Source organism: Mobula birostris, chromosome 27, assembly GCF_030028105.1.
Source record: "Mobula birostris isolate sMobBir1 chromosome 27, sMobBir1.hap1, whole genome shotgun sequence".
Lineage (NCBI taxonomy): Eukaryota > Metazoa > Chordata > Chondrichthyes > Myliobatiformes > Myliobatidae > Mobula > Mobula birostris.
The window spans coordinates 33935334-33963141 of NC_092396.1; the positions used below are offsets into that span (position 1 = coordinate 33935334).

The 27808-nt window shown below is 41.0% G+C and overlaps 1 protein-coding gene across 3 annotated transcripts in view; it reads left to right on the top strand.

The window, feature by feature from the left end:
- The window catches only part of nphp4 (nephronophthisis 4), a 433219-nt gene that overhangs the window by 326823 nt on the left and 78588 nt on the right, over positions 1–27808 (top strand). For all 3 annotated transcript variants that reach the window (XM_072244772.1, XM_072244773.1, XM_072244774.1), the window contains 3 exons: positions 8311–8499; positions 18855–19027; positions 26372–26532. In XM_072244772.1, the coding sequence (XP_072100873.1) occupies positions 8311–8499; positions 18855–19027; positions 26372–26532 (523 nt within the window). The remainder of the gene's footprint in view (positions 1–8310; positions 8500–18854; positions 19028–26371; positions 26533–27808) is intronic.

Sequence of the window (27808 nt, forward strand, 5' to 3'; positions counted from 1 at the left end):
TGGTTGGCTTCCTTGCAGGAACAACTGGCTTCAGGTCCTTTCACAACATTTCTATAGGAGTAAGGTCAGGACTTTGACTCGGCTATTCCAGAACACAAATATTCTTCTTAAACTCTTCTGTTGTTGATTGACTCTTGTCTTTCAGGTCATTGTCTTGTTATGTTACCCAACTGCTATTAAGCTTCATGTGATGAACTACTATCCTGACATTCTCCTGTAAAAGGTCTTGATATAATTTTGAATTCATTCTTCCCTTAAGGATTGCAAGCTGTCTAGGCCCTGAGGCAGCAAAACAGTCCCAAACCACGATGCTACTTCCACCATGCTACACACGGAGTTTTAGTGTTGGTATGCAGTGCCTCTTCTTCTCCAAACACAGCAATATGCTTTACTGCCAAGAAATTAAACTTTTGTCTCATCTATGAACATTTGGAGAGGCATAATATGATTGTGAATAGTCAGCATGGCTTTGTGAAAGGCAGGTTGTGTCTTACATAGAAACATAGAAAATAGGTGCAGGAGTAAGCCAATCGGCCCATCGAGCCTGCACTGCCATTCAGTATGATCATGGCTGATCATCCAACTCAGAACCCTGTACCTGCCTTCCCTCCATACCCCCGATCCCTTTAGCCACAAGGGCCATATCTAACTCTCTCTTAAATATAGCCAATGAACTGGCCTCAACTGTTTTCTGTGGCAGAGAATTCCACAGATTCACCACTCTGTGTGAAGAAATTTTTCCTAATCTCAGTCCTAAAAGGCTTCCCCTTTATCCTCAAACTGTGACCCCTCGTTCTGGACTTCCCCAACATCGGGAACAATCTTCCTGCGTCTAGCCTGTCCAATCCCTTTAGGATTTTATATGCTTCAATAAGATCCCCCCTCAATCTTCTAAATTCCACAAGTATTAGCCTAGCCGATCCAGTCTTTCATCATATGAAAGTCCTGCTGTCCCAGGAATCAATCTGGTGAACCTTCTTTGTACTCCCTCTATGGCAAGAATGTCTTTCCTCAGATTAGGGGACCAAAACTGCACACAATACTCCAGGTGTGGTCTCACCAAGGCCTTGTACAACTGCAGTAGTACCTCCCTGCTCCTGTACTGGAATCCTCTTGCTATGAATGCCAGCATACTATTCCCCTTTTTCACCACCTGCTGTACCTGCATGCCCACTTTCAATGACTGGTGTATAATGACACCCAGGTCTCGTTGCACCTCCCCTTTTCCTAATCAGCCACCACAGATTATTATCTGTTTTCCTGTTTTTGCCACCAAAGTGGATAACCTCACATTTATCCACATTAAATTGCATCTGCCATGAATTTGCCCACTCACCTAACCTATCCAAGTCACCCTGCATCCTCTTAGCATCCTCCTCACAGCTAACACTGCCGCCCAGCTTTGTGTCATCCGCAAACTTTGAGATGCTGCATTTAATTCCCTCGTCTAAGTCATTAACATATATTGTAAACGACTGGGGTCCCAGCACTAAGCCTTGAGGTACCCCACTAGTCACTGCCTGCCATTCTGAAAAGGTCCCGTTTATTCCCACTCTTTGCTTCCTGTCTGCCAACTAATTCTCTATCCACATCAATACCATAACCCCAACACCGTGTGCTTTAAGTTTGCACACTAATCTCCTGTGTGGGACCTTGTCAAAAGCCTTTTAAAAATCCAAATATACCACATCCACTGGTTCTCCCCTATCCACTCTACGAGTTACACCCTCAAAAAATTCTATGAGATTCGTCAGACATGATTTTCCCTTCACAAATCCATGCTGACTTTGTCTGATGATTTCACCACTTTCCAAATGTGCTGTTATCACATCTTTGATAACTGACTCTAGTATTTTCCCCACCACCAATGTTAGGCTGACCGGTCTATAATTCCCCGGTTTCTCTCTCCCTCCTTTTTTAAAAAGTGGGGTTACATTAGCCACCCTCCAATCCTCAGGAACTAGTCCAGAATCTAAAGGGTTTTGAAAAATTATCACTAATGCATCCACTATTTCTTGGGCTACTTCCTTAAGCACTCTGGGATGCAGATCATCTGGCCCTGGAGATTTATCTGCCTTTAATCCCTTCAATTTACCTAACACCACTTCCCTACTAACATGTATTTCCCTCAGTTCCTCCATCTCACTAGACCCTCTGTCCCCTACTATTTCCGGAAGATTATTTATGTCCTCCTTAGTGAAGACAGAACCAAAGTAGTTACTCAATTGGTCTACTATGTCCTTGTTCCCCATAATCAATTCACCTGTTTCTGTCTGTAAGGGACCTACATTTGTCCTAACCAGTCTTTTTCTTTTCACATATCTATAAAAGCTTTTACAGTCAGTTTTTATGTTCCCTGCCAGTTTTCTCTCATAATCTCTTTTTCCTTTCCTAATTAAGCCCTTTGTCCTCCTCTGCTGGACTCTGAATTTCTCCCAGTCCTCAGGTGACGAAGGGTCTCGGCCCGAAACGTTGACTGTATCTCTTCCTGGAGATGCTGCCTGGCCTGCTGCGTTCACCAGCAACCTTGATGTGTGTTGCTTGAATTTCCAGCATCTGCAGAATTCCTCGTGTTTGCGTTTACAAGGATGTTGCCTGCATTGGGGAGCATGTCTTATGAGAATAGGTTAAGTGAACTTTGCCTTTTTTCCTTGGAGCAACGGAGGATGAGAGGTGACCTGATAGAGGTGTATAAGATGATGAGAAGCATTGATCGTGTGGATTGTTAGAGGCTTTTTCCCAGGGCTGAAATGACTAGCATGAGAGGGCACAGTTTTAAGGTGCTTGGAAGTAGGTGCAGAGGAGATGTCGGGGTAAGTTTTTTACGCAGAGAGTGGTGAGTGTGTGGAATGGTATGCCAGCAATGGTGGTGGTGGTGGACATTCTCCAGTAAGTGTAGAACAGATTTAACATCATTTCCTTGCTGCCAGTCAACACTGGTGTACCTCAAGGATGTGTACTTTGCCGACTGCTCTATTCTCTACATCCTGGACAGGTATATGGAGCTCAGAAAAATAGAGGGCTATGGGTAACCCTAAGTAATTTCTCAGGCAAGGACATGTTTGGCACAGCTATGTCGGCCGAAGGGCCTGTATTGTGCTGTAGGATTTCTGGGTTTTTATCCACAAAACATTGTTCCAGAAGCATTGTAGAACATCTAGGTGGTCTTTTGCAAAATTGAGATGTGCAGTAATGTTTGTTTTTGAGAACAATGGTTTCCTCCCTGGTGTCCTTCCTTGAACACCATTCTTATTCAGTGTTTTTCTTATAATGAACACATGAAAAGAAACTTTAGCCAGTTCTAGAGATTTCTGCAGGTCTTTTGCTGTTACCCGTGGGTTGTTTTTCACCTCCTTCAGTATTGTGCTCTTGGCGTGATCTTTGCAGGTTGTGCATTCCTAGGGAGAGTAGCAACAGTACTGAGCTTCCTTCGTTTGTAGACAGTTTCTCTGAACATGGACTGATGACCACTCAGGTCTTTAGAAATGCTTTTGTAGTTTTTTCCAGCTTTATGCATCTCTACAGTTTTTCTCTGTAAGTTGTTGTGAGACATGGTGCACATAAACAGATCATTCTTGAGAAGAGCAGGCTCTGTCAGTAACCTGACTTTGTGTGTCTCTTTTATAGGGCAGAGCACCTCTACAACCCACACCTCCAATCTCATCTCATTGATTGGAACACCTGACTCCAAATAGCTTTTGTAGAAGGCTTTATTCCAGAGGTTCACATACTTTTTCCAACAAATACATGTAATATTCAATCATTCGTCTCAATAAATAAATAAACAAGTATAATTTTTTGTGTCATTTGTTTAATTGGGTTCTCCTTATGTAGTTATGTGGATCAACCTTCATCTGGCATCTCATCCACAGCCGTTCCAACATGGGTGGCACTGAACTGGCATCGCCTGATGGAGTTTCTTGAAGCATCCACGCCTCTACAATACTTCCTCCAGGTTTCCAGGGCCTGTGATTTAATTTAATTTTTAAATAGTGTTAATCAGTTCAGTTGTGACTGAATGAAGAATAAAGTTACAAGTGAACTGGTAAACACAGGTTAAAAATGAAACAAAAACACACCTCCTGGCAATCTAAAATCAGAACAGATAATGGTGGATGTCCTCAGCAGGTCTGGCTACATCTGTAGAAAGAAAAACAGCTAATAGTTCAGTTCAAAGATCTTTTACTACAACTGAGATGGAGGTAGAAGAAATCTGTTAACTTGCAGGAAGGCTGGGGGAGTGGCGCTATGTCCAAAGCCGTAATACTCAGTGAGCCATAGATGTAAGGTGTAAATCAGGTTATGCAGTCAATGAATCAGAAGTACCACCCTCTCTGAATCTTAACTTATTTAGACTTTCCAAATTCTGATGAAAGGTCTTTATCCAAAATATTATAAGATACTTCAAGACCCCATATCAGGAAAAATATAAAGATACAAACATGACGTGTTGGAGAAGGTGCGGCTCCAAGGAGGCAAATCATTTTCATATTTTCTGGGATTGCCCTAAATTAAGTATATATTGGGAAGGTATTCACAGAACATTAGTTAAGGTACTTAGGTCCCAGATAACTCTGAACTTTGAGACGCTCTATTTGGGGCATGTATTGTTTCTTGAACAGAAGGAAGATATAAAGTTGCTGCAGGCCCTCTTAGCGGCAAGTAAGAAATCAATCACTAGAAAGTGGCTAAATCCAATACCGCCTACATTAGAAGATTGGCACGAAATTATCTTGGAAATATTTAAAATGGAGAAGTTGACTTACTCCCTGAGAATTCAAAAAGAAAAATTTTATCAACTCTGGAATAAATGGATTGAATATATAACCCCAATGCAAGCAGACTTTAGATGACTCTCCTAATGATTTATACTGCTCTTCTCATCAACACAGTAATATTGCTAACATAAGCACCCCTAGTCTAAATGTTTACCGTTTTTTGTTTTCTTTTGGAAAATAGAGAATTAATACAAGTAAAGGAAAAGATTTGGGAAAGGGATAAAAAATGATAAAATTAAGTAAATAAGTACATAGAGATTGGATAATTATGTCTGGGGGCAGGAGCAAGCATGAACAAATTAGGATATAAACACCTACAATGGTTGTTACATAGGCTTACATACAACATTTTGGACCAGTAGAAATGGTCCAGAAGAGATATATGGAAACTATTATTACTATTTTTCTTAACAACTAATACCATTACTTATCCTAATAGATTAGAATTACCACTGTACATAATTATCTATTTAAGTGTCTAATTTCCTTTTATATCATCTCAATGTGTACTTAAGAATGTATAAATAATTATAGTTTTATACATATAAAAAAATGGAAAAGGTTATACGTGTGAAAAAAGTACCTGATACTTGTGAATTTCTTATCCAAATAAAAATAAAATTAAAAAAAAAGAAAGGTCTTTATCCTGAAAGGCTAGTTCCATTTCTTCCCACAGATGCAGCCTGACCTGCTGATTGTTCCAGCATTTTTTTTCTTTTTATGATAAGCACTGGTTATCTGGTGGATAATTTTTTGTTGTTAATTTTTTTTGTAAGTGTTTTCAAAAAGACTAAAGCTTCAGAGTAAATGGTAAATTTGATTAACAGTTTCAAGTGAAGCAATGGTGAAGATAAAATAATTGTCGGGCATTTATGGATGCAGAGTTTCAGCAATCTTTCCTAAGTCTGTCTTTTTATATGGCACTCATAAGATGCATGCTGGAAGCTGCAAGTAGTAATTAAATTATTGTTCACAATGAGCTGTCTGATAGCAGTCAAAAATGTCTGAACCACGTAAGTGGGTGGATTAATTAATAGTAGTGTGTAACTCGTATCAGATTGGATCAAGAATTGTAAAGCTTTCAGAGTGCTGTTGTGTATATATAGCATAGGGATTTGATTCTGATGGTGAATTTATTGCTTCCAAATTATTAGTGTACACAGAGTTGGAGAATGTCAGTGACAATAATGATAAAGTCTGATATTCAAGACTTTCAGATGTTTGTTTAGAGCAAAATATCCAATGCATTAGAATGTGTCATAAGAGTGTTTAATTATAAGTTATACCTAGTGATTGTAATCTAATTTAAAACATTTACAAGGAGGAGTCTGATCATGTAGTTCTTCAAAATATTCTTTTTGGGCCAAATATCCATTGGTAACACTTTCAGGACTTCAGTACCTTTGCCCACCTCAAAAATGCTTCTCTGACCTGATCCCGGATTGAGTTATTTAAAAATTGAAGGCATGTGTCCCTGCCAATTCAGCTGGGGAGGACAAAGGAAGTGGGTTCAGCCTGCACAGCTAAAGAATTAGCTGTGCCAGCAGATGTTAAAAAAATGTATGTCTATTACAGTCTAGTGCAATCACTTGATGAATTATTTACACAGAGTAGCTGTTGTGTCATAGAAATCTTAGGCAATGAGCATTTCTAAGAAAATGTCTATCTACCCTTAATGTTCATTAGCATTATCGTTATTGACTCACTATCAAAGTCCTGGGAATAACCGTTAACAAGAAATTCACTGAACTTGTCATAGACGTACTGTAAAATACTGTGACAATAAGCAGATCAGAAGCTGGCCTTTTGAGACAATTGATGCAGTTCCTGATATTTCAGTCTTTTCATCATCTACAAGGCAATTTCTCAACTAGGCTCTCCTAAAGACATGATCTCAGTCCCCAAAAAGGGCAAAGAATTTAGGCACAATGGGAACACCTGGAAACTACATTGAAATTGATCCTATATTGTATTTTACCTGATATACAATCTGACAAATGATTCCCCAGCATAGTAGTAGGAATCCCAGCATGACTATGCTTCACTTGGGAGCCCAAATACAATACATTCACTCAGTAGTCATGTGGAATTTTAAAGGCTGGTGGCTACAGCTGGAACCAGAGGTTCCAGTCAGCAAGATTCATTCACCCTACCGTATTTCAGTAGGAAACTAGTAACATTGGTAGGAGAAAATGGGAGAGCATATATAAGTTACACACGAGCAAGTTTGTAAAGGAGAATTATTTCTGCTTTTCTGATGTAATATATTCCAAAATGTAAAAAAAATTAATACTCTTTAGTAAAATAAAGCTTAATATATAAAATAGCAGGCTTTTCAATTGTTGCATGGGCTGGGTTTTGTGGACTTTTAACTTCTACTATTCTTACACAATACAAATAGGCTTCAATTAATAAAAATGCAGATGTCACTTGTGCTTTTCCAGATAAAGTGCTGTTATTATTGTTTGACTTAAAAAAAAGATCATGAGCAAGTTTTCTCCTACAAATCAATACAATATCTGAATTGTGTCTGATTTTTTTAATTGATCTTGCCTATTCTCACAAATGCCTATCCATTATTTGTGTTCATAGTTCCTTTAAAGGGTTGCTCTTTCATGATGACTTTGTACCCAAATAAACTCCTCACTAAAAATTAGCCTTGTATTACATGCTAATGACTGAATGAAATACTGAAACATTGTATCAGTGAGATATGATTCACAGTGAATGTATGACTATAATCTTATTTACTGCCAGATCAGCCATAGTAATAACAGTACTCCAAATCAGTTTCATGCGTATTTTTTCTAGAACTTATTTAGGTGAAGATACTTAAAAGGAGACCTTGTAACACACACAAAATGCTGGTGGAACACAGCAGGCCAGGCAGCATCTATAGGAAGAGGTACAGTCGACATTTCGGGCTGAGACCCTTCATCAGGACTAACTGAAAGAAGAGATAGTAAGAGATTTGAAAACGGAAGGGGGAGGAGGAGATCGGAAATGATAGGAGAAGACAGGAGGGGGGGGGATGAAGCTAAGAACTGGAAAGTTGATTGGCAAAAGGGATACAGAGCTGGAGAAGGGAGAGGATCATGGGATGGGAGGAATGGGGAGAAAGAAAGGGGGAGGGGAGCACCAGAGGAAGATGAAGAGCAGGCAAGGAGTTACTGTGAAAGTGACAGAGAGAGAAAAAAAGAAAAGGGGGAAAAAAAAGCAAATAAATTAATAAATAAATAAGGGGTGGGGTAAGAAGGGGAGGAGGGGCATTAACGGAAGTTGGAGAAATCAATGTTCATGCCATCAGGTTGGAAGCTACCCAGACGGAATACAAGGTGTTGTTCCTCCAGCCTGAGTGTGGCTTCATCTTGACAGCATTTTGTGTGTGTTGCTTGAATTTCCAGCATCTGCAGATTTCCTCATGTAAAAGGAGACCTTTACCTTTCTTGGTGTAATGAATTTAAATTCAAGTTCCATGCAAATAGGCACTGCCTACTTTAATACATAATGATTTGCTGCATTTGATTCATAGGACAACTGTGACTTCAAGGGCAGCTTTGGCACAGATGCATGCATTTGGCTTCCCTGAGATCCGAGCTGACAATAATGAGCTGGCAGTAGTGATTGATTCAGATAACCTTCCAGGCATTAATCTGCAGATGGAAGAAGCAGACCATCTTCAGTGCAACGAAATAATTCTGCAATTCCTGGCTTTCAGCAGGTAACATTTGGAGTGATGGGGAAACCAGACTAATCAATAACTATTACCTTAGGTAGAGACATTCACTGACTTTCATAACATAATTGTAATGTACTAGTATTCCATATAATTCAATGCTTTTGTAATATCCTATCAGACAAATGTCGCATCTCTAGCCTTTGGACTAAATGGTAAGAATTGTTCAAAGTGGTGGACTTAATGACTCAAGGGACATTTTCAAATGACTCAGCAGTAGCTAGAGAACTTAATTAATTACCTATCATTATAAACAAAAAGCTAAATCTTTTTAGGCAACCACAAAAATATCCAATTCATGAGTACCGTTCAGCAAAAGAAGTATCCTACCCTTATATGAAACTAGAAGTCCTCATCAACTTTGTCAAGGTGCATTGTTTTTATCTTCATCAATCATTCTTCTTTAGATTTCAGGTTTCACCAACAGATCTGACTACATTTCACATACTGTTTATATATTTTTTCTGTATCTTTCTAGTTGTTCTCATTATCACAAATGACCTGACTTGGTCCAATCAAGCAGAGTCCACTGCCAAGAAGGCCCGCCAGCGCCTTTATTTCCTGAGAAAACTAAAGAAATTTGGCTTGTCCCCTAAAACCCTCACTAATTTTTATAGATGCACTGTAGAAAGCATTCTTCTAGGCTGCATCACAATCTGGTATGGAAGTTGTCCTGTCCAAGACCGAAAGAAGCTGCAGAAGATCGTGAACACAGCGCAGCACATCACACAAACCAATCTTCCGTCCTTGGGCTCACTTTACACCGCACGCTGTCGGAGCCGTGCTGCCAGGATAATCAAGGACACGACACCCAGCCAACACACTTTTCGTCCCTCTTCCCTCCGGGAGAAGGCTCAGGAGCTTGAAGACTCGTACGGCCAGATTTGGGAACAGCTTCTTTCCATCTGTGATAAGACTGCTGAACGGATCCTGACCCGGATCTGGGACGTACCCTCCAAATATCCGGACCTGCCTCTCGGTTTTTTTTTTGCACTACCTTACTTTCCATTTTTCTATTTTCTACTTATGATTTATAATTTAAATTTTTAATATTTACTATTGGTTGTAATCCAGGGAACGGGAATCGCAGAATCAAATATTGCTGTGATGACTGTACCTTCTAGTATCAATTGTTTGGCGACAATAAAGTATCAAGTATAAAGTATCAGGATCATCTGGGAAAACTTACCCTTGCCTGTCATCTCTGATCCATTGCTGCCTGCCCCTCTCTTACTTGTAACAATTCTGTTCTTTTTTTCTCTCAGTCTGACATGCTTTTTGTTTTCAAAATTTCCTCTGTTTTTTATAAGATTTCCAGCATTTGCTGATTATTGATTTTCAAAAACAATTAATCTAATCATAGATTGTACGACAGCAATCTTACTGGCTCATCACTCAGCCTGGACCACTTGGACAACAGCAACACCTACATCAGCCTGAGTTTATTGATTTTAGTCATAGTCATAGTCATACTTTATTGATCCCGGGGGAAATTGGTTTTCGTTGCAGTTGCACCATAAATAATTAAATAGTAATAAAACCATATATAATTAAATAGTAATATGTAAATTATGCCAGGAAATAAGTCCAGGACTAGCCTATTGGCTCAGGGTGTCTGACCCTCCAAGGGAGGAGTTATAAAGTTTGATGGCCACAGGCAGGAATGACTTCCTATGACGCTCTGTGTTGCATCTCGGTAAAATGAGTCTCTGGCTGAATGTACTCCTGTGCCCAACCAGTACATTATGTAGTGGATGGGAGAAATTGTCCAAGATGACATGCAACTTGGACAGCATCCTCTTTTCAGACACCACCATCAGAGAGTCCAGTTCCATCCCCACAACATCACTGGCCTTACGAATGAGTTTGTTGATTCTGTTGGTGTCTGCTACCCTCAGCCTGCTGCCCCAGCACACGACAGCAAACATGATAGCACTGGCCACCACAGACTCGTAGAACATCCTCAGCATCATCCGACAGATGTTAAAGGACCTCAGTCTCCTCAGGAAATAGAGACGGCTCTGACCCTTCTTGTAGACAGCCTCAGTGTTCTTTGACCAGTCCAGTTTATTGTCAGTTCATATCCCCAGGTATTTGTAATCCTCCATCATGTCCACACTGACCCCCTGGATGGAAACAGGGGTCACCGGTGCCTTAGCTCTCCTCGGGTCTACCACCAGCTCCTTAGTCTTTTTCACATTAAGCTGCAGATAATCCTGCTCACCCCATGTGACAAAGTTTCCTAGCTCAGCATTCAAACCGTACCCCCCATAGTGCTAATCAACAAACTTCAAAACAACTGGGCTTCAATATATCCCTCTGCAACTTCATCATTGACTTCTTCTCCAAGAGACCACAGTCAGCGTGGATCAGAAGTAACATCCCCACCTTTGGGCACCATGATAGCATAGTCGTTAGCGTGGCGTTATTACAGCTCGGGGTGTCGAAGTTTGGTGTTCAATCCTGGCATCCTCTTTAAGGAGTTTGTGCATCCTCCCTGTGGAATGCATGGGTTTCCTCTGGGTGCTCTGGTTTCCTCCACAGTCCAAAAGTGTACCAGTTTGTAGGCTAACTGGTTATTGAAAGTTATCCTGTGATTAGGCTAGGGTTAAATCGAGAGTTGTTGGCAGTACATCACATAGGGCCAGAAGGACCTATTCTGTGTTGTGTCTCTAAATAAAAATTTAAAAAAATTAAAAACCTTGCTACCACTCAACACAGGTGCACCTCAAGGATATGTACTAGCCTACTGCTATACTCTCTCTACACTCATGACTATGTAGGTAGGCACAGCTCAGGGGAGGAGGGAGGGAACGTCGACTCAGACCATGAGGCCTGCATCGGGTATTTTCATGCCTCGTAAGGCGCAGATTGGAAGTCTGTGTGGAGTGCCACTCCTCACACAGACACTAGAGCAATGTGTGGTAAAGTGCCTTGCTCAAGGACACAAACACGCTGCCACAGCTGAGGCTCAAACTAGTGACCTTCAGATCACTAGATGAACGCCTTAACCACTTGGCCACGTGCCCATCACAGCTCAAATGCCATCTATAAATTTGCCAATGACACAACTGTTATTGGTAGAATCTCAGATGATATCAAAGAAAAATACAGGAGTGAGATACATTGGCAGATTGAGTGCTGTCACTTGCAAGATCAAGGAATTGATTGTGGGGTTCAGGAAGGGCAAGTTAGGGGAACACACACCAGACCCTCATTGAGGAGTTAGCAGTAGAAAGGATGAGCAGCTTCAAGTTCCAGGGTGCCAATATCAGAGGATCCATGAACCCAACATATTGATGCAGTCATGAAGAAGGCATGCCAGCAGCTGTACTTCATTAGGAGTTTGTGGAAAAGACGGGATGGTTCGAATGGCCTAATTCTGCTTTTGTGTCTTACGGTCTTATGAAGATTTGGTGTGTCACCAAAGACTCTAGTAAATTTCAACAAATATACCATGGTATGGAAGCTCCAATGCGGGTAATCGAAAAAAAGCTGCAGAGAGTGTAGACTCAGCCAAGTCCATCATGGGCAGTAGCCTCTTCGCTGTTGAGGACATCTTCAAAAGGTAGTGCCTCAAGAAGACAGCATCTGTCATTAAGGACCCTCATCATCCAGAACGTGCACTCTTCACAGGAGCCTAAAGACATATACTCAACATTTTATGAGCAGCTTTTTCACTCCTGCCATCAGATTTCTGAACAGTCCATGAACCCATGTACACTACCTCACTATTTTTCTCACCCACAATACTTTTTTATCTCTTGTTGTAATGTAGTAATTTTTTTTGTCATGCACTGTACTGCTGCTGCAAAACAACAAATATCATGACATTTGACATCAGTAGTAAATCTGATTCTGATTTTACAGTTCGTGAATGTTTGCTATGCATAAATTGGCTACTGGATTTCCAAAATTACAGTGATTGCAGTTCAAAAGTAGATAATTTGCTATAGCTGTCTAGGAAGGCTTAAAGCCACAGAGATATTATGTTAATGCAGCTTCACTTTAGCTTGAATCTTCAGTACAGTTTTTTATTTCAATTTCTAGAGACAAGTCTGTCATTCAAAGTTAAAGTAGGAGTTTTTAAATAAATTTGATACATGGTTCTGATTTTATTGATATTGCACAAGCACATTAAAGCTCAGATGGGCTCTTTGAGCATTCATGAAGGACCACAGCAAAATATAAGGATACCAACATGTTAAGGCTTCACCTTGTATCTTTCAGATTCAGGCCCCATTATATGAAGTGGGAACAGGACTAGGTTATTCAAGTCCTTGTACTTGCTCTGTCATTAAGAGTAATCATAGCTGATCCAACTTCCTTCGCACCCACGTTCCAACCTTTTCCCTGTAACCCCTCAATCCCTTACTGATTAGAAATCTATCCATATCATCCTTAAATATATACAAAGTCTCTTCCCTGTACTCTTCACAGCAGTGAGTTCCAAAGATTTACAACCCTCTGAGAGAAAAAAATAATTCCTCATTTCCCTCTTAAATGAATGTACCCTTCTTAAATGAACGCCTTTCCTGGTTCCGGACACTCACATGAGAGGAAACACCTATTTAGCTCCTGAAGAATCATAGCCATTGTAATTACATTGTCTATTGTTCTCCTAACTTTCAATGACTGGACTAACATTTCCTCATAGGACATCCCGTCCTTCCCCAAGTTCACCCTAGTGAAATTTCACTAAACAAATGAAATAGTATGTTTCTTAAATGAGGGATCAACATTTTTGGCAGTAATAAAGATCTGGTCTCACAAGTATCTTTTGCAGCTGCACTAAGACTTCCTTACTTTTATACAATGTGTTGAAATAAGAGCTGACATTCTATTAGCCTTCCCTACTACCTGCTGCACCTGTATACCAGGTATCTGTCTTTCATGCATGAGCACTTGCTAATCTCTCTGTGCTGTAGTTTTCTACAGTTTAAATATGGTTTTCTTTGTTCAACTAATATTGTGTCCTGCCTTCCTAAATGAATAACTTCACATTTTCTCCGTTTAATAACTTTTTGTCTACTCACTTAACTTATCAATGTCTATCTGTAAACAGGATCCTTTTTGTAACTCAGCTTCCCACATATTTTTGTGTGGCCCATAGATCTGGCATACATGTTTTAATATCCTCCAACTCACTGATAATAATGTAAAAAGTAGCAGTCCCTGCACCGATCCCTGTGTAACCTCATTGGTTACAGTTTGTCAACCTGTTAATGACCTGTTTGTTTCCTGCCTCTTTGGCAATTGCCTCTCGATGTCAAATACATCCACACCATAGGCTCTTACCTTGGTATTGAAGACAATATAATCCTCAGGGACTAGCATTTCCTTCTGAATCGAAGGAAAATATCTCCAGTTTGCAGATAATTGTGAGATCTAATTTGTGTCAAGAGTTTCTGTTGCATTGATAAAAATAGTTTTCCCTACTAAATATTGTTTGCTCATTATTCATTGATACTTAACATTACTAACCCCAACTACATTAACATTTAAATCTCTATCACTTAAAACAGCCATAAAACATATTGAAAGTCATTCTCTTCAGTTATTGGCTTCAAATTATTTATTTATTTTGTTATTGATTTGATACACAGTTTAAGATATTTTTGAAAAAAATGAAACGTAGTTACTTCAATGTTAAATTATAAATAATCTAATTATATATACAACTGACTTGATTCAGTGTTAGTATTTATACTTAATGCTGTCGGGGTTATAATGCACATACTTGGTCGAGAACTTCATTCAGGTAACTCCAAGTGAAATAGTGCTGAACAACTGAAAATTGCCCTAACTGTAAGTAGAGCAATTTGCAAACTTTTCTGGAAATCCAGCTGCTGACTTTTAAGTGAAATTTCATTCAATATAGCACTTTTTCCAGTATGAACAGTTAAGCAGTACACAATTTTTTCCTCTGGTTTGTTTTTTCTTAACTTTGTCGATCTGAAAAATGACAGTTCTTATTTACTCATGGAACAGCCAGCTTTTACTTAATGTTTACTATGTATGTGATAGTGTGCAGACCAAAAAAGTTCCAGTTAGCCTTCACTTTAAGTTTTGACTGACACAGAAGGGAAAAGAGACAGAGACTATCTGAGATAGTTCAGTTCTTGGATAGTTTGATGGGGGCAGCATGGTAGTGTAGCGGTTAACGCAATCAGTTTACAGTGCCAGCAATCGCTGTTCAGAGTTCGATTCCCAATGCTGTCTGCAAGGCCCCCCCGTGAATGTGTGGACTTTCTCTGTATACTCCTGTTTCCTCCCACTTGTACACTTGGGGTTAGTGAGTTGTTGGCATGCTGTGTTGGCACCGGAAATATGGTGCACTTTGGACTTGGTTGTTCATTGGTGTAAAACAATACATTTCACCGTATGTTTTGATATACATGTGAAAAATAAAGCTAATCTTCTCTTGTTCCTTTTTTCATCTGCCTCTAATTGTCCAAATTTAAGGTAATAGTTTAACAGATACATCTGATCTGTAACCTATCACAGACATTCCCTTTGTTCTTTCCACCTTTCCCTTCCTGCAACTTAAAATAAGATGTTTTCTCACTTCTCCAGTTCTGATCAGTAGTCATTGACTTGAAACGTTGAAGTATCTCTCTGCTGGATGCTGCATCACCAGCTGAGTCCTGTTTTCTCTTTTGGTTCCATATAGTATGAACACTGCATCCCCAGAAACCATGTTAGTTTAAGGGCCAGCACTCAAGCTACATTTTTGACTCCTTTAAATCTGTGACCTATTATCACAAATCCAATGTTATCTGTTGAGGTGCAAGGTGGTTAGGTTAAATTAGTTTATTGTCATAGGTACCAGGGTGCAATGAAATTCCTTGTTTACACAACGCTCATAGTGTAAATAGTATACAGGATAATAATAAGCACAACAATAAATACAAGAATGAGAACAAAACAGCAGAATGGTACATAGATTGCAGTGCTTAGAGCAAAAACATAATGAGTTGACAATAACAAAGAAAGGTAGAGTTCAGCTTCCATCATTCAGGATCATTTCAGGATACTACCATTGATCAGTGCCACATCTCATTTTGCTGATCACTGCTGCATTATTGTGTTCACCATATGCAAGGAAGAAACATTTCCTTTATTCAACTTTCAGTGGCAAATGATTCAAGCATGTCATTCGTACTTAAAACTCTCCCTCTAGCAGCAGCAGATGACAGTTCTGGATGGTTTTGTGGCCCTCCCACCCCCCAGTTCAGGGAACCGTGAGCACGGTTTTTATTTTCTTTGGTATCCTAATGTCACAGTAGTTGCATTCAGTTTGTGGATTAGCTTTGTGTGTCCATTTTGTGATTCAAAGAGTCTAAGATATATACTGCTTAACAAAGCACAGAAACTATTTCAGCGCTTACCCTTTGAGTAACAACCATAATTCTTGACCCTGAATTTCTCATAGCTACAATAATGTTGATAAAAATCTATTCAAGAATTTAAAAGGTAAAACCTATTGCTTGTTTTATTTCTCTCTTTCCTCATTTTCTGTTGTCACACAAATGATGGTTGTTAAAGATCTTTAAATAATTTTTTTGCCAGATTTCAGAATCAGTCTCTCCTCATGTCCATGTTCAAGCAGTTAATTCAAAGCTTGTATTTCAATTGCATATGATGAGTGTTCTTCAAACATAAACTGGAATCTCTAACAAACTCATAAATATTGAAGGAATGAAATGAACTGAAGAGCTCACTTGAAGCTTTTTGGTTGAGAGCTGTTCTGATGCATTTTCTTGTTAAATGCATATGTGTTCCCCAAATCTAAAGAACATATTCTATATATTAGTTAATTGTTAGAGAATAGATCTTGTCAAGAGAATTATGTGCACTAACTTTCAATGAAGTATTTGCAAGAAGTAGAGGAATTGAGATCTGTAAAAAGGTTCAAAAACCTTGAATGTGAAGGGTGACACACATCAAAGTTGCTGGTGAACGCAGCAGGCCAGGCGCATCTCTAGGAAGAGGTACAGTCAACGTTTCAGGCCGAGACCCTTCGTCAGGACTAACTAAGAGAAGAGCTAGTAAGAGATTTGAAAGTGGGAGGGGGAGGGGGAGATCCAAAATGATAGGAGAAGACAGGAGGGGGAGGGATGGAGCCAAGAGCTGGACAGTTGATTGGCGAAAAGGATATGAGAGGATCATGGGACAGGAGGCCCAGGGAGAAAGAAAAGGGGGAAGGTGGGAAAACCCAGAGGGTGGGTAAGTGGTATAGTGAGAAGGACAGAGGGAGAAAAAGGAGAGAGAGAAAAAGAATGTGTGTATATAAATAAATAACGGATGGGGTACGAGGGAGAGGTGGGGCATTAGCGGAAGTTTGAGAAGTCAATGTTCATACCATCAGGTTGGAGGCTACCCAGACGGAAGATAAGGTGGTGTTCCTCCAACCTGAGTGTGGCTTCATCTTTTCCGGAGAGGAGGCCGTGGATAGACATATCAGAATGGGAATAGGACGTGGAATTAAAATGTGTGGCCACTGGGAGATCCTGCTTTCTCTGGCGGACAGAGCGTAGGTGTTCAGCAAAGCGGTCTCCCAGTCTGCGTCAGGTCTCGCCAATATATAGAAGGCCACATCGGGAGCACCAGACGCAATATATCATCCCAGCCGACTCACAGGTGAAGTGTTGCCTCAGCTGGAAGGACTGTCTGGGGCCCTGAATGGTGGTAAGGGAGGAAGTGTAAGGGCATGTGTAGCACTTGTTCTGCTTACAAGGATAAGTACCAGGAGGGAGATCAGTGGGGAGGGATGGGGGGGACGAATGGACAAGGGGGTCGTGTAGGGAGCGGTCCCTGCGGAAAGCGGGGGGGAGGAGGGAAAGATGTGCTTAGTGGTGGGATCCCATTAGAGGTGGCAGAAGTTACGGAGAATAATATGTTGGACCCGGAGGCTGGTGGGGTGGTAGGTGAGGACAGGGGGAACCCTATTCCTGGTGGGGTGGCGGGAAGATGGAGTGAGAGCAGATGTGCGTGAAATGGGGGAGATGCGTTTGAGGGCAGAGTTGATAGTGGAGGAAGGGAAGCCCCTTTCTTTAAAAAAGGAGGACATCTCTGTCGTCCTGGAATGAAAAGCCTCATCCCGAGAGCAGATGCAGCGGAGACGGAGGAATTGTGAGAAGGGGATAACATTTTTGCAAGAGACAGGGTGAGAAGAGGAATAGTCCAGATAGCTGTGAGAGTCACTAGGCTTATAGTAGACATCAGTGGATAAGCTGTCTCCAGAGATAGAGACTGAAAGATCTAGAAAGGAGAGGGAGGTGTCGGAAATGGACCAGATAAACTTGAGGGCAAGGTGAAAGTTGGAGGCAAAGTTAATGAAGTCAACGAGCTCAGCATGCGTGCAGGAAGCAGCACCAATGCAATGGTCGGTGTAGTGAAGGAAAAGTGGGGGATAGATACCAGAATAGGTTTGGAGCGTAGATTGTTCCACAAAGCCAACAAAAAGGCAGGTATAGCTAGGACCCATACGGGTGCCCATAGCTACACCTTTAGTTTGGAGGAAGTGGGAGGAGCCAAAGTAGAAATTATTAAGAGTAAGGACTAATTCCGCTAGACGGAGCAGAGTGGTGGTAGAGAGGAACTGGTTAGGTCTGGAATACAAAAAGAAACGTAGAGCTTTCAGACCATCCTGGTGGGGGATGGAAGTATATAGGGACTGGACATCCATGGTGAAAATAAAGCGGTGGGGGCCAGGGAACTTAAAATCATCGAAAAGTTTAAGAGCGTGAGAAGTGTCACGAGCATAGGTAGGAAGGAATTGAACAAGGTGGGATAAAACCGTGTCGAGGTATGCAGAAATGAATTAGGTGGGGCAGGAGCAAGCTGAGACAATAGTTCTGCCAGGACAGGCAGGTTTGTGGATCTTGGGTAGGAGGTAGAAATGGGAAGTGCGGGGTGTGGGAACAATAAGGTTGATAGCAGTGGATGGGATATCCCCTGGGCGGATAAAGTCGGTGATGGTGTGGGAGACAATGGCCTGGTGCTCCTTAGTGGGGTCACGATCGAGGGGTAAATAAGAGGAAGAATCCGCGAGTTGTCGCTGTGCCTCGGCAAGGTAGGGGTAGTTGTCTCTTTTGGACCATAGAAAATGACAGGAAAAGGCAAACAGAACAGAGGACAAATAGCTTTCCCTGCTCAGATCCAATGATAATTATATATTTCTGTTGTCTTTGGCACTTTTCATGCAAAATAGTTGCTTTCAAGTTAATCAATTAATGTGCAGAATGAATGGAGGATAACGATTGTACAGGTGCAGGAGACTGCAACTGGAGGAATACTGTGACATAATAAGCTTTCTGAGATTTGATATTTTTCAGGGTACCTCCAGAAAGTAATCATCCAAGATCAGTCTACTTCACCTTTCAGTTTTATCGCTTTTCACCAGTAAGAACACAGCAGCTGCAGCTCATGAAGATGAAAGGAAAAGGAACATCAAACTCCATGCCATTCATCCTTGTACCCTTAAGTAAAAATGGGATTGGTAATATTGGTGAGTACTGCAAAATGTCTTCAGCATTGTCGTAAAAAAGCCATTCAGTAGATCCACATCAGCATTTATGCTCCTCATGACACAATCTTTTTGACTAGCATTAATAAAATATTGTTCCGTTTTTTTCCTCCCACATGTTCTCATTTAGCTTCTTTTTAAATGTATCAATAGTTTGCAACTTATCTGTGCTTTATAGGAGAAAGTTACATATTCTACACACCAGAATGGCAGGATCATATTGGAAGGAAGAAGTTTTGTGAACTATCTGCAGGACGTCACATAGTTTGCTGGTGCCATCTTCTTCTGATATCCAGAAGGAATCTAAGCCTTAGTAAAGTCCTCCCCGAACTAACACTGAACTGAAGCCAAATTGTTGAGCGGTTCTGTGTACTAGGAAGTGGGCAATTTCATGTCACAACGATTATGTGATCATTATGGACAGCTTTCTTAGAGTTCAGCGGTCACTTCATCACTGATAATAAAACCCTGCCCTATATATACTAACACAAAATGACATTTAGCTTGTCCACCTTTCTATTATTTTCATTGAACTGCCATTGCCAGTGATTAAGGACACCAAATATTTTCATGATATAATTGTTTAAAAATTTTGATTTTCTTCTTCAGTAGTTTTATTTTGTTCACCTGTTGGTAACTCCTACTGTTCTATCACCTTTTTGTTGTTCATTGTATCTTCCTCATTAACCGGGTTACATTTTCTGTCAGCTGATGAATCAGTGCTAAGATTAGTAAGAGAATAGGATGGAACTTCATTGACCATCATTATGAGCAGTTGAGTAGCGCCCCCAGTGACTGGCTTCTTAAGAATTTGACTGGTAGTTTGGTTCTACTGCAAGTATTATGTGAACAGTCACAAGGGATAAACCACTCTGTGACTCATTACTTCTTCAGTCACTTATTTCCCTTCCCAACTCATTTATCCTACACTAATTTGCAAGCACTTGAGTAATAAACCAGATGTTACAACTTTTGGGTTTCTGCTTTCTTAATTCAGATTCCATCCCTTGCTAAGCACAGAAAAAAAGGTTTCCTCTGTTGTTCATACCAAGTTGAATATCATTTACTAGCTTTAATCTCCTTCATTTTCTCTAATATCCACGGAAGCTGAATATGGCCGTGTTGAACTCTCAATCACAGGTACAATTCATCCTTATAGTTGTAGAATCCAGAACAAGTGCCATGTTACACTTGCTGCCCTCCTTCATTCATATACTCACAGTTATCAATCACATGATGCCCTTTCTCCATTTGCTGGGAGCGAGTATTACCAATGATAGGTTTACATGGTTCCTGAACAACGCACACAAAATGCTGGAGGAACTCAGCAGGTCATGCAGCATCTATGGAAATGAATAAACAGTCGAAGTTTCAGGCTGAGACTTTTGTTCAGGACTTGGATCCAAGGGGGAAGATGCCAGAAAAAAAGGTGGGAGGACTAGCTAGAAGGTGATGGGTGAAGCCAGGTGGGTGGGAAAGATAAAGGGCTGGAGAAGAAGGAATCTGATAGGAGAGTGGACCATAGAAGAAAGGAAAGAAGGAGGGACATCAGGGGGAGGTGATAGGCAGATGAGGAGAAGAAGTAATAGGCTAGAGTAGGTAATAGAAGACAAGGGAACAGTGAGGGAAAAAAGAAATCAAATGTCCATGCCATCAGGTTGGAGGCTAGCTAGATGGAATATGGGGTGTTGCTCCTCCACCCTGAAACTGGCCTCGTTGTGGCAAAAGAGGATGCCATGGGCAGACATGTCAGATAGGAAATGGGGATAGGAATTAAAATGGTTGGCCATCAGAAAATTCTGCTATTGGAGGATGGAACAGAGATGCTTGACAAAGCAATGCTCCAATTTATAATGGTGCTTGAAAGTTTGTGATCATTTTTCTCAATAAATCAATGAACAAATATAATGTTTTTGTGTTACTTATTAAATTGGGTTCTCTTTATCTAGTTTTAAGACTTGCATGAAGATCTGATCACATTTTAGGTTATATTTATGCAGGAATAGAAAAAAATTTACAAGGTTCACAAACTTTCTAGCACTAATGTATGTTGGGCATGGTTCCAGAAGTTTTCTTTTTATGTGTCTAGTTGTAAAAATCAATAAACCTGATACCTATGCATGAAGGATTATTAAAAAATGGAACTTACTTCCTTTGTCTCATCATCTGCCCTCTATATAATGGTTTGTAGAGTACCTTTTTACAAAATTGTATTTTTAAAAGTACTTGGTGTTGTTTTCCAGAACAGTGTACAATATAGATCAGAGGGGATACTAATGTTTATTTTGGATATGGAACTCTGATGCACCTATCCACACTGGGATTTTTTTTGACGAGCATTTAGATAAGTGGGGTGGGGGATGGGGTCTGTACAAATCATGACATTCATTGGGAACTTTGAAAGACCATTTGGGTATGGGCATGGGCTGATTAGATGGTCATCAAAGAGAAAAGTTTGTAGAGAATTTGTAGATTTTATAAGCTGGGAGACTTTTGAGGATCGAATGATTTTGTGACTGGATGGTCAGAACTTTGAGGAATCAAACCATAAGACCATAAGACATAGGAGCAGAATTAGGTCATTCAGCCCATCACATCTGTTTCACCATTCCATCAAGGCTGATTCCAGATACCACTCAACCCCTTACACCTGCCTTCCACAGATTAAAAAAAAAATTCCTCTTCACCTCTGTTCTAAAAGGTTGCTCCTCAATTTTGAGACTGTACCCTTTAGTTCTGGATACCTTCACCATAGGAAACATCCTCTCCACATCCATCCTATGTAGTCCTTTCCACATTCAGTAGGTTTCAATGAGATTCCCACGTATTATTCTAAATTTCAGTGAGTACAAGCCCAAAGCTCATATGTTAACCCCTTCATTTCCGGAATCATCCTTATTAACCTCCTCTGGACTCTCTCCAATGACAACACATACTTTCTGAGACATGGGGCCCAAAACTGTTGACAATACTCTAATTGCGACCTGACCAGCATCTTCTAAAGGCACAGCATTATCTCCTTGGACACCAGCTGGTGGCGTAGTAGCATCAGCACCGGACTTTGGAGCGAAGGCTCCAGCTGGCTCCCTTGCACGCTTTCCATCCATGCTGGGTTGAGTGTTGAGCTAGCAACTCAGCCTCGTAAAAATAAGGAAGCCTGCTAAAAAAAAAAGCCATCATGATGGCGTCCCGATGACTCTACTCGGAGTTAAGGGCTTTCTTCATTATCTCCTTGCTTTTATATTCTGTTTCCCTTGAAATAAATGCCAGCATTGCATTTGCCTTCTTTACCACAGACCCAACCTGTAAATTAACCTTCTGGGATTCTTGCACGAGGACTCCTAAGTCCCTTCTCCTCCCCATTTAGATAATAGTCTACACTATTGTTCCTTCTACCAAAATGCATTATCATTAATTTCCCAACATTGTATTGCATCTGCCACTTTTTCACCCATTCTTCCAATTTGTCTAAGCCTGCTGTAATCGCAGAGCTTCCTCAGCACCATCTACCCTTCCACCTATCTTTGTATCATCTGCAAACTTTGCCTCAAAGCCATCAATTCCATTTTCCAAATCGTTGACAAACAATGTGAAAAGTAGTAGTCCCAATAATGACCCCTGAGGAACACCACTAGTCATCGGCAGCCAACCAGAAAAGGTCCCTTTTACTCACTGCCTCCTGCCTGTCAGCTATTCCTCTATCCATGCCAGTATCCTTTCTCTAATGCCATAGGGTTTTATCTTGTTAAGCTGCCTCATGTGTGGCACCTTAACAAATGCCTTCTGAAAATCCAAGTAAATGACATCCACTGTCTCTCCTTTAACCAACCTGCCTGTTACTTTCTTGAAAAACCCTAAAAGATTTGTCAGGTAAGACTTCCCTTTACAGAAACCATGCTGACTTCGACTTATTTTATCATTCGTCTCCAAGTACCCTGAAACCTCATCCTTAATAATAGACTCCATCACTTCTTCAATCACTTGGGTGAGGCTAACTGGCCGATAATTTCCTTTCTTTGACCTTCCTCCCTTCTTAAAGATTGCAGTGACATTTGCAATCTTCCAGTCCTCCAGGACCATCCGAGATTCAAGTGATTCTTGAAAGATCATGACCAAAGCACCCATTATGTCTTCAGCAACCTCTCTCATGACTTGGGATGTAGTCCATATGATCCAGGTGACTTATCCACCATAAGACCTTTGAGTTTGCCTTGCACTTTTCCCTTTGTAAAAGCAATGGTGCTCTCTGACACTCACAGACCTCTGGCACACTGCTACTGTCTTCCATAATGAGGACAGATGCAAAGTACCCATTAAGCTCATTTGCCATTTCTTTGTCCCCCCCACCAATACCTCACCAGCATCATTTTCTAGTGGACCAATATCAACTTTCACTTCCCCTTTACTGTTTATATTAACTGAAAAACTGACATCAGCGCCGGACTCTGGAGCGAAGGCTCTCGAGTTCGAATCCAAGTCGGGCCACCCCCCGAGCACGCTTTCCATCCGTGCGGAGTTGAGCGTCGAGCTAGCCACTCGGCCTCGTGACAAAAAGGTTGAGTCAGGAATGTTCATATCGTGACCCGGTTAATCCGAAAGGAGACCAATCCTGACACCACGCGCCAGACAAGAATGGTTGACTGTCTGGTGCAACATGCTAAAAAAAACCTGAAAAACTTTTGGTACCCTGCTTTATATTAGTGGCCAGTTTGCTCTCATGCCTTTTGATCGATTTTAAGAGCTTTCCAATCATACAATTTCCCACTCACTTTTGCTATCTTATGTACACTTCCTTGGCTTTTATGCAGACCGTAACTTCCCTTGTCAGCTATGGTTGCCTACCCCTGCTATTTAAGAACTTCTTCTGTGGGACATATCCTGCACCTTGTGACTATTCCAAGAAACCTCAGCTATCTCTGCTGTGCCAGCATCCCTGCCAATATCCCCCTCCAATCCACCTAGGCAAGCTCCTCTCTCATGCCTCTGTAATTCCCTTTATTCCATTGCGATACTGATACATGTGACTGCATGTGATTTATGCTTTGCTTTTTCAGATTGTAGTATGACTTCACTAATATTATGATCATTGTCTCCTAAGGGTTTCTTTACATTAAGCTCCCTAATTAACACCCAATCTAAGATAGCCTTTCCCCGAGTAGGCTCAAGCACAAGCTGTTCTGAAAAGCCATCTCATAGGCATTCAACAAATTCCCTCTCTTGCGATCTGACACCAACCTAATTTTCACAATCCCCTTGTATAATGAAATTCCCCATTATAATTGTGTCATTACCCTTATTACATGTCTTTTCCAGCTCCTTTTGCAATCTCAACCCCACATCCTGGCTACTATTTAGAGACCTATATCTGATTCCCATTATGGTTGTTTTACCCTTGCAATTTCTTAACCCCACCCACAAAGATTCAACATTCTCTGACCCTGTGTCACTTCTTTCTAAAGATGGAATTCCATCTCTTACTAACAGAGCCACACCACCGCCTATGCCTTCCTGCCTGTCCTTTCCATACAAAGTATATCATTTGACGGTAAGCTCCCAACTATAGCCTTCCTTCAGCCATGACTCAATGATGCCCGATCTCTAATTGCGCCACAAGTTTGTCCGCCTTATTCCGAAAGCTACGCACATTTAAATACAGCTCCTTCATTCCTGTATCCTTCGCCCTTTTGAACTTTGCCTCTGTGCTACAATTTAACTTGTTGCTCTCTCTGCATTTGTATATAGTCATTGGCTTGTCCTTCCTTACTTTCACGTTACACCCATCATCTCCTCGTGAATCTGCTGGCTCATCTTCAGCTCTATCATATTGGCTCCCATCCCCCTGCTGTATAAGTTTAAACCACTCCCAACAACTCCAGTAAACCTGCCCAATCGGGCAAGGATATTGGTCTCCCTTGGATTCAATTGCAGCCCATCCCCTTTGTACCTGTCCCACCTGCCCCAGAAGAGGTTCCAGTTATCCAGAAATCTGAATCCCTGCTCCCTGCTCCGTGCTCCAATTCTTCTGCCACACATTTATCTGCCACCTCATTCTATGCCTATCCTCACTTCCGTGTGGCACAGGCAGCAATACTGAGATTACTACCACTGAGGTCCTACTTCTCAGCTGCTTTCCTAACTCCTTGTATTCTATTTTTCAGGACCTCCTCCCTTTTTCTACCTAGTTGTTGGTACTAATATGTATCATGACTTCTGGCTCATCACCCTCCCTTTTCAGAATATTGTGGATGTGTTCAGAAACATTACAGACCTGGCACCTGGGAGGCAAACTACCACCCGTGTTTCATTTTTGCATTCACAGAATTGTCTGTCTGTCCCCCTAACTACAGCATCCCCTATTACTGCTGCCATCCTCTTCAATTCCCTACCCTCCTGAGCCTCAGGGCCAGACTCAGTGCCAGAGGCACGGCCACTGTTGCTTCCCCTAGGTATGTCATCGCTCCCAACAATACTCAAAATGAAGTACTTATTGTTGAGGGAGACAGCCATTGGGGTGCTCTCTACATCTAACATTCTCCCTTCCCTCTCCTGACAGTCACCCATTTATCTGTCTCCTTCAGCCTTGGGGTGACTATCTCCCTGTGGCTCTTGTCTATCACTGCTTCACTTTCTCTATAAGCCAAATGTCATCGAGCTGCAGCTTCAGTCCCCTAATATGGTCTCTAAGGAGCTGCATCTCAATGCACCTGGCACAGATTGTGGCCATCGGGGAGGCTGGAAGTCTCCTGGAAATCCCACATCTGACACCCTGAACGGAACACCAGCTCTGTAGACATACCCCCTATTCTCTCAAGGGTTAAATAAGAAATAAGGAATGAACTTACTCACTTACCTTGCCTCCACCTGTTCTTGTCAAAGCCTTGTTGAGTCAAAGCTTCGCTACTCTGACTCAGACTACTCCGATGACGACCGCTCCCACGATGACCACTCCGCTGGGCGGTTCCTCTCTTTTATAGAGACTGGCTTTCTAAAGCTCTTTGCCAGACCTGCATGGGAACACGTTCTGTTGTCTGTGCAGTACTCCAATCAATGACTCCCGTTAAAAAATTTCCTGCTTTTTAAAGCTCTTCACTGGAATGTTTCTGTTGCGTTTGTGCGTTACTCCAGACAGTCGGGCAGTGTGGCCTTCACCTCAGGTGTCTGGAGGAAGTCTGTATTTCTGGAGTCACTTAAAATGTTAGATGTTGAAGTTTATTTAAAAAGTGCATATTGTGATTCAATTACCTGTCTTTATCTTTAATTTCACCTGAATTTAATAGGTATAATATCTGCTTGAATTTTTCTTCTTCCCGTTTCTGTGTACTGTAGATTCTCCAGGTTTGGAGATGAAATTTATGGTGGAGCCAAGTCTTCTGAGGGATGGTGAACATTTGTGGTTTATTCAGTATTTGGCAATGCAGACGTTGCAGATTGATGTCTGGGATGCAGAATCCTTACTTCTGATTGGCACTGCTTCTGTAGACCTGAAGGTAAGATGAACAAAGCAGGACCACTGGAGGATGCCAATGCTGCTGTACAAACATGTCCAATTGAGTATTGGACTATGTAAAAATATTCATCAAAAAACACAAAACTACATTTACTGTTCACACTAGAGCACTTCAGAAAGGCAAATATCCAAAGTTAATGGGACGTGCTGTAGTTCTGCTGAGAATTCTAAAATTATTTTACATTCATAGTAATAGATCTAGCTACTTTTGAACAGTTCATTCCATTTCAATGCGACAGCTTCTCTATCTAGTTTTGAATGTGATGGCTGTGTGAAAATTAAGAGTGTATATCAGAAAGAAGTGGACTGGAGTGAACTAAAGTTCAAACGCAGGAGGTCATGTAGAAAGTGAGAAAGGGAACAGGAGGAAGTACATGTAAGAATAGCCCTATTAGATACTAGGCTGGCAGGATATGGTAAAAATACATGGGAATTTTTTTTCCGTGGTTTTGTCAACTTTATTGAAAATTGAATAATTTGGAATTTGGTTCATTCTTAGCAGTGGTATTTTCTGAGCCTACCACAAGGTAAGGCTCGCTTTGGGAATTCGCCATATTGGACAATGAATCCATAAGCTTCAGATTTTACTGCTTCCAGAACAACCCATTAGCTCTTATTGTTTTACTGACCAGGTGGCTTGAATGTGATGGGTATACTTTAGTCCACAGAAACATGACCCCATTTAGAATATAGAATAGTACGGCACAGGAACAGGCCATTTGGCCATGATGTCCATGCCATGACACCAAATTGAACTAATCCCTTCTCACATGTCTATCTTGAATGTCATTACCCGTATTTGCTTTTAGCACCTCCCCTGGCAGTACATTCCAGGCACCTGCCACTTTGTATGTTAAAAAAATCTTTCCCTCTCACCTTAAAATTATGCTCTCTAGTAAACGATATTTCTGCTCTGGGGGAAAAAGGGAATTCTATGCGACCCTGCCCTATCTATACCTCCAATCAGGTCTTGTCTTAGTCACTGACACTCCAAGGAAAACAACCAATGTTTGTCCAACCTCTTGCTTTTCTTGCATTTAATTAAATCAAAGGCTTTTGAATTCCTGGCAGCTAAGTTTTTCACTGTACCTCGGTACATGTGATAATGATAAACCAACTTACCTTGGTAGGCAAAGACCTGTTCCTATACTTTACTGTTCTATGTTCCATGTAAGTTCTCTCATGACCCCAAATAGTCAACGTCACTACAAAGAATAATGATCAGGATATAATCACTTTCTGTAAGGGTTTGAGTT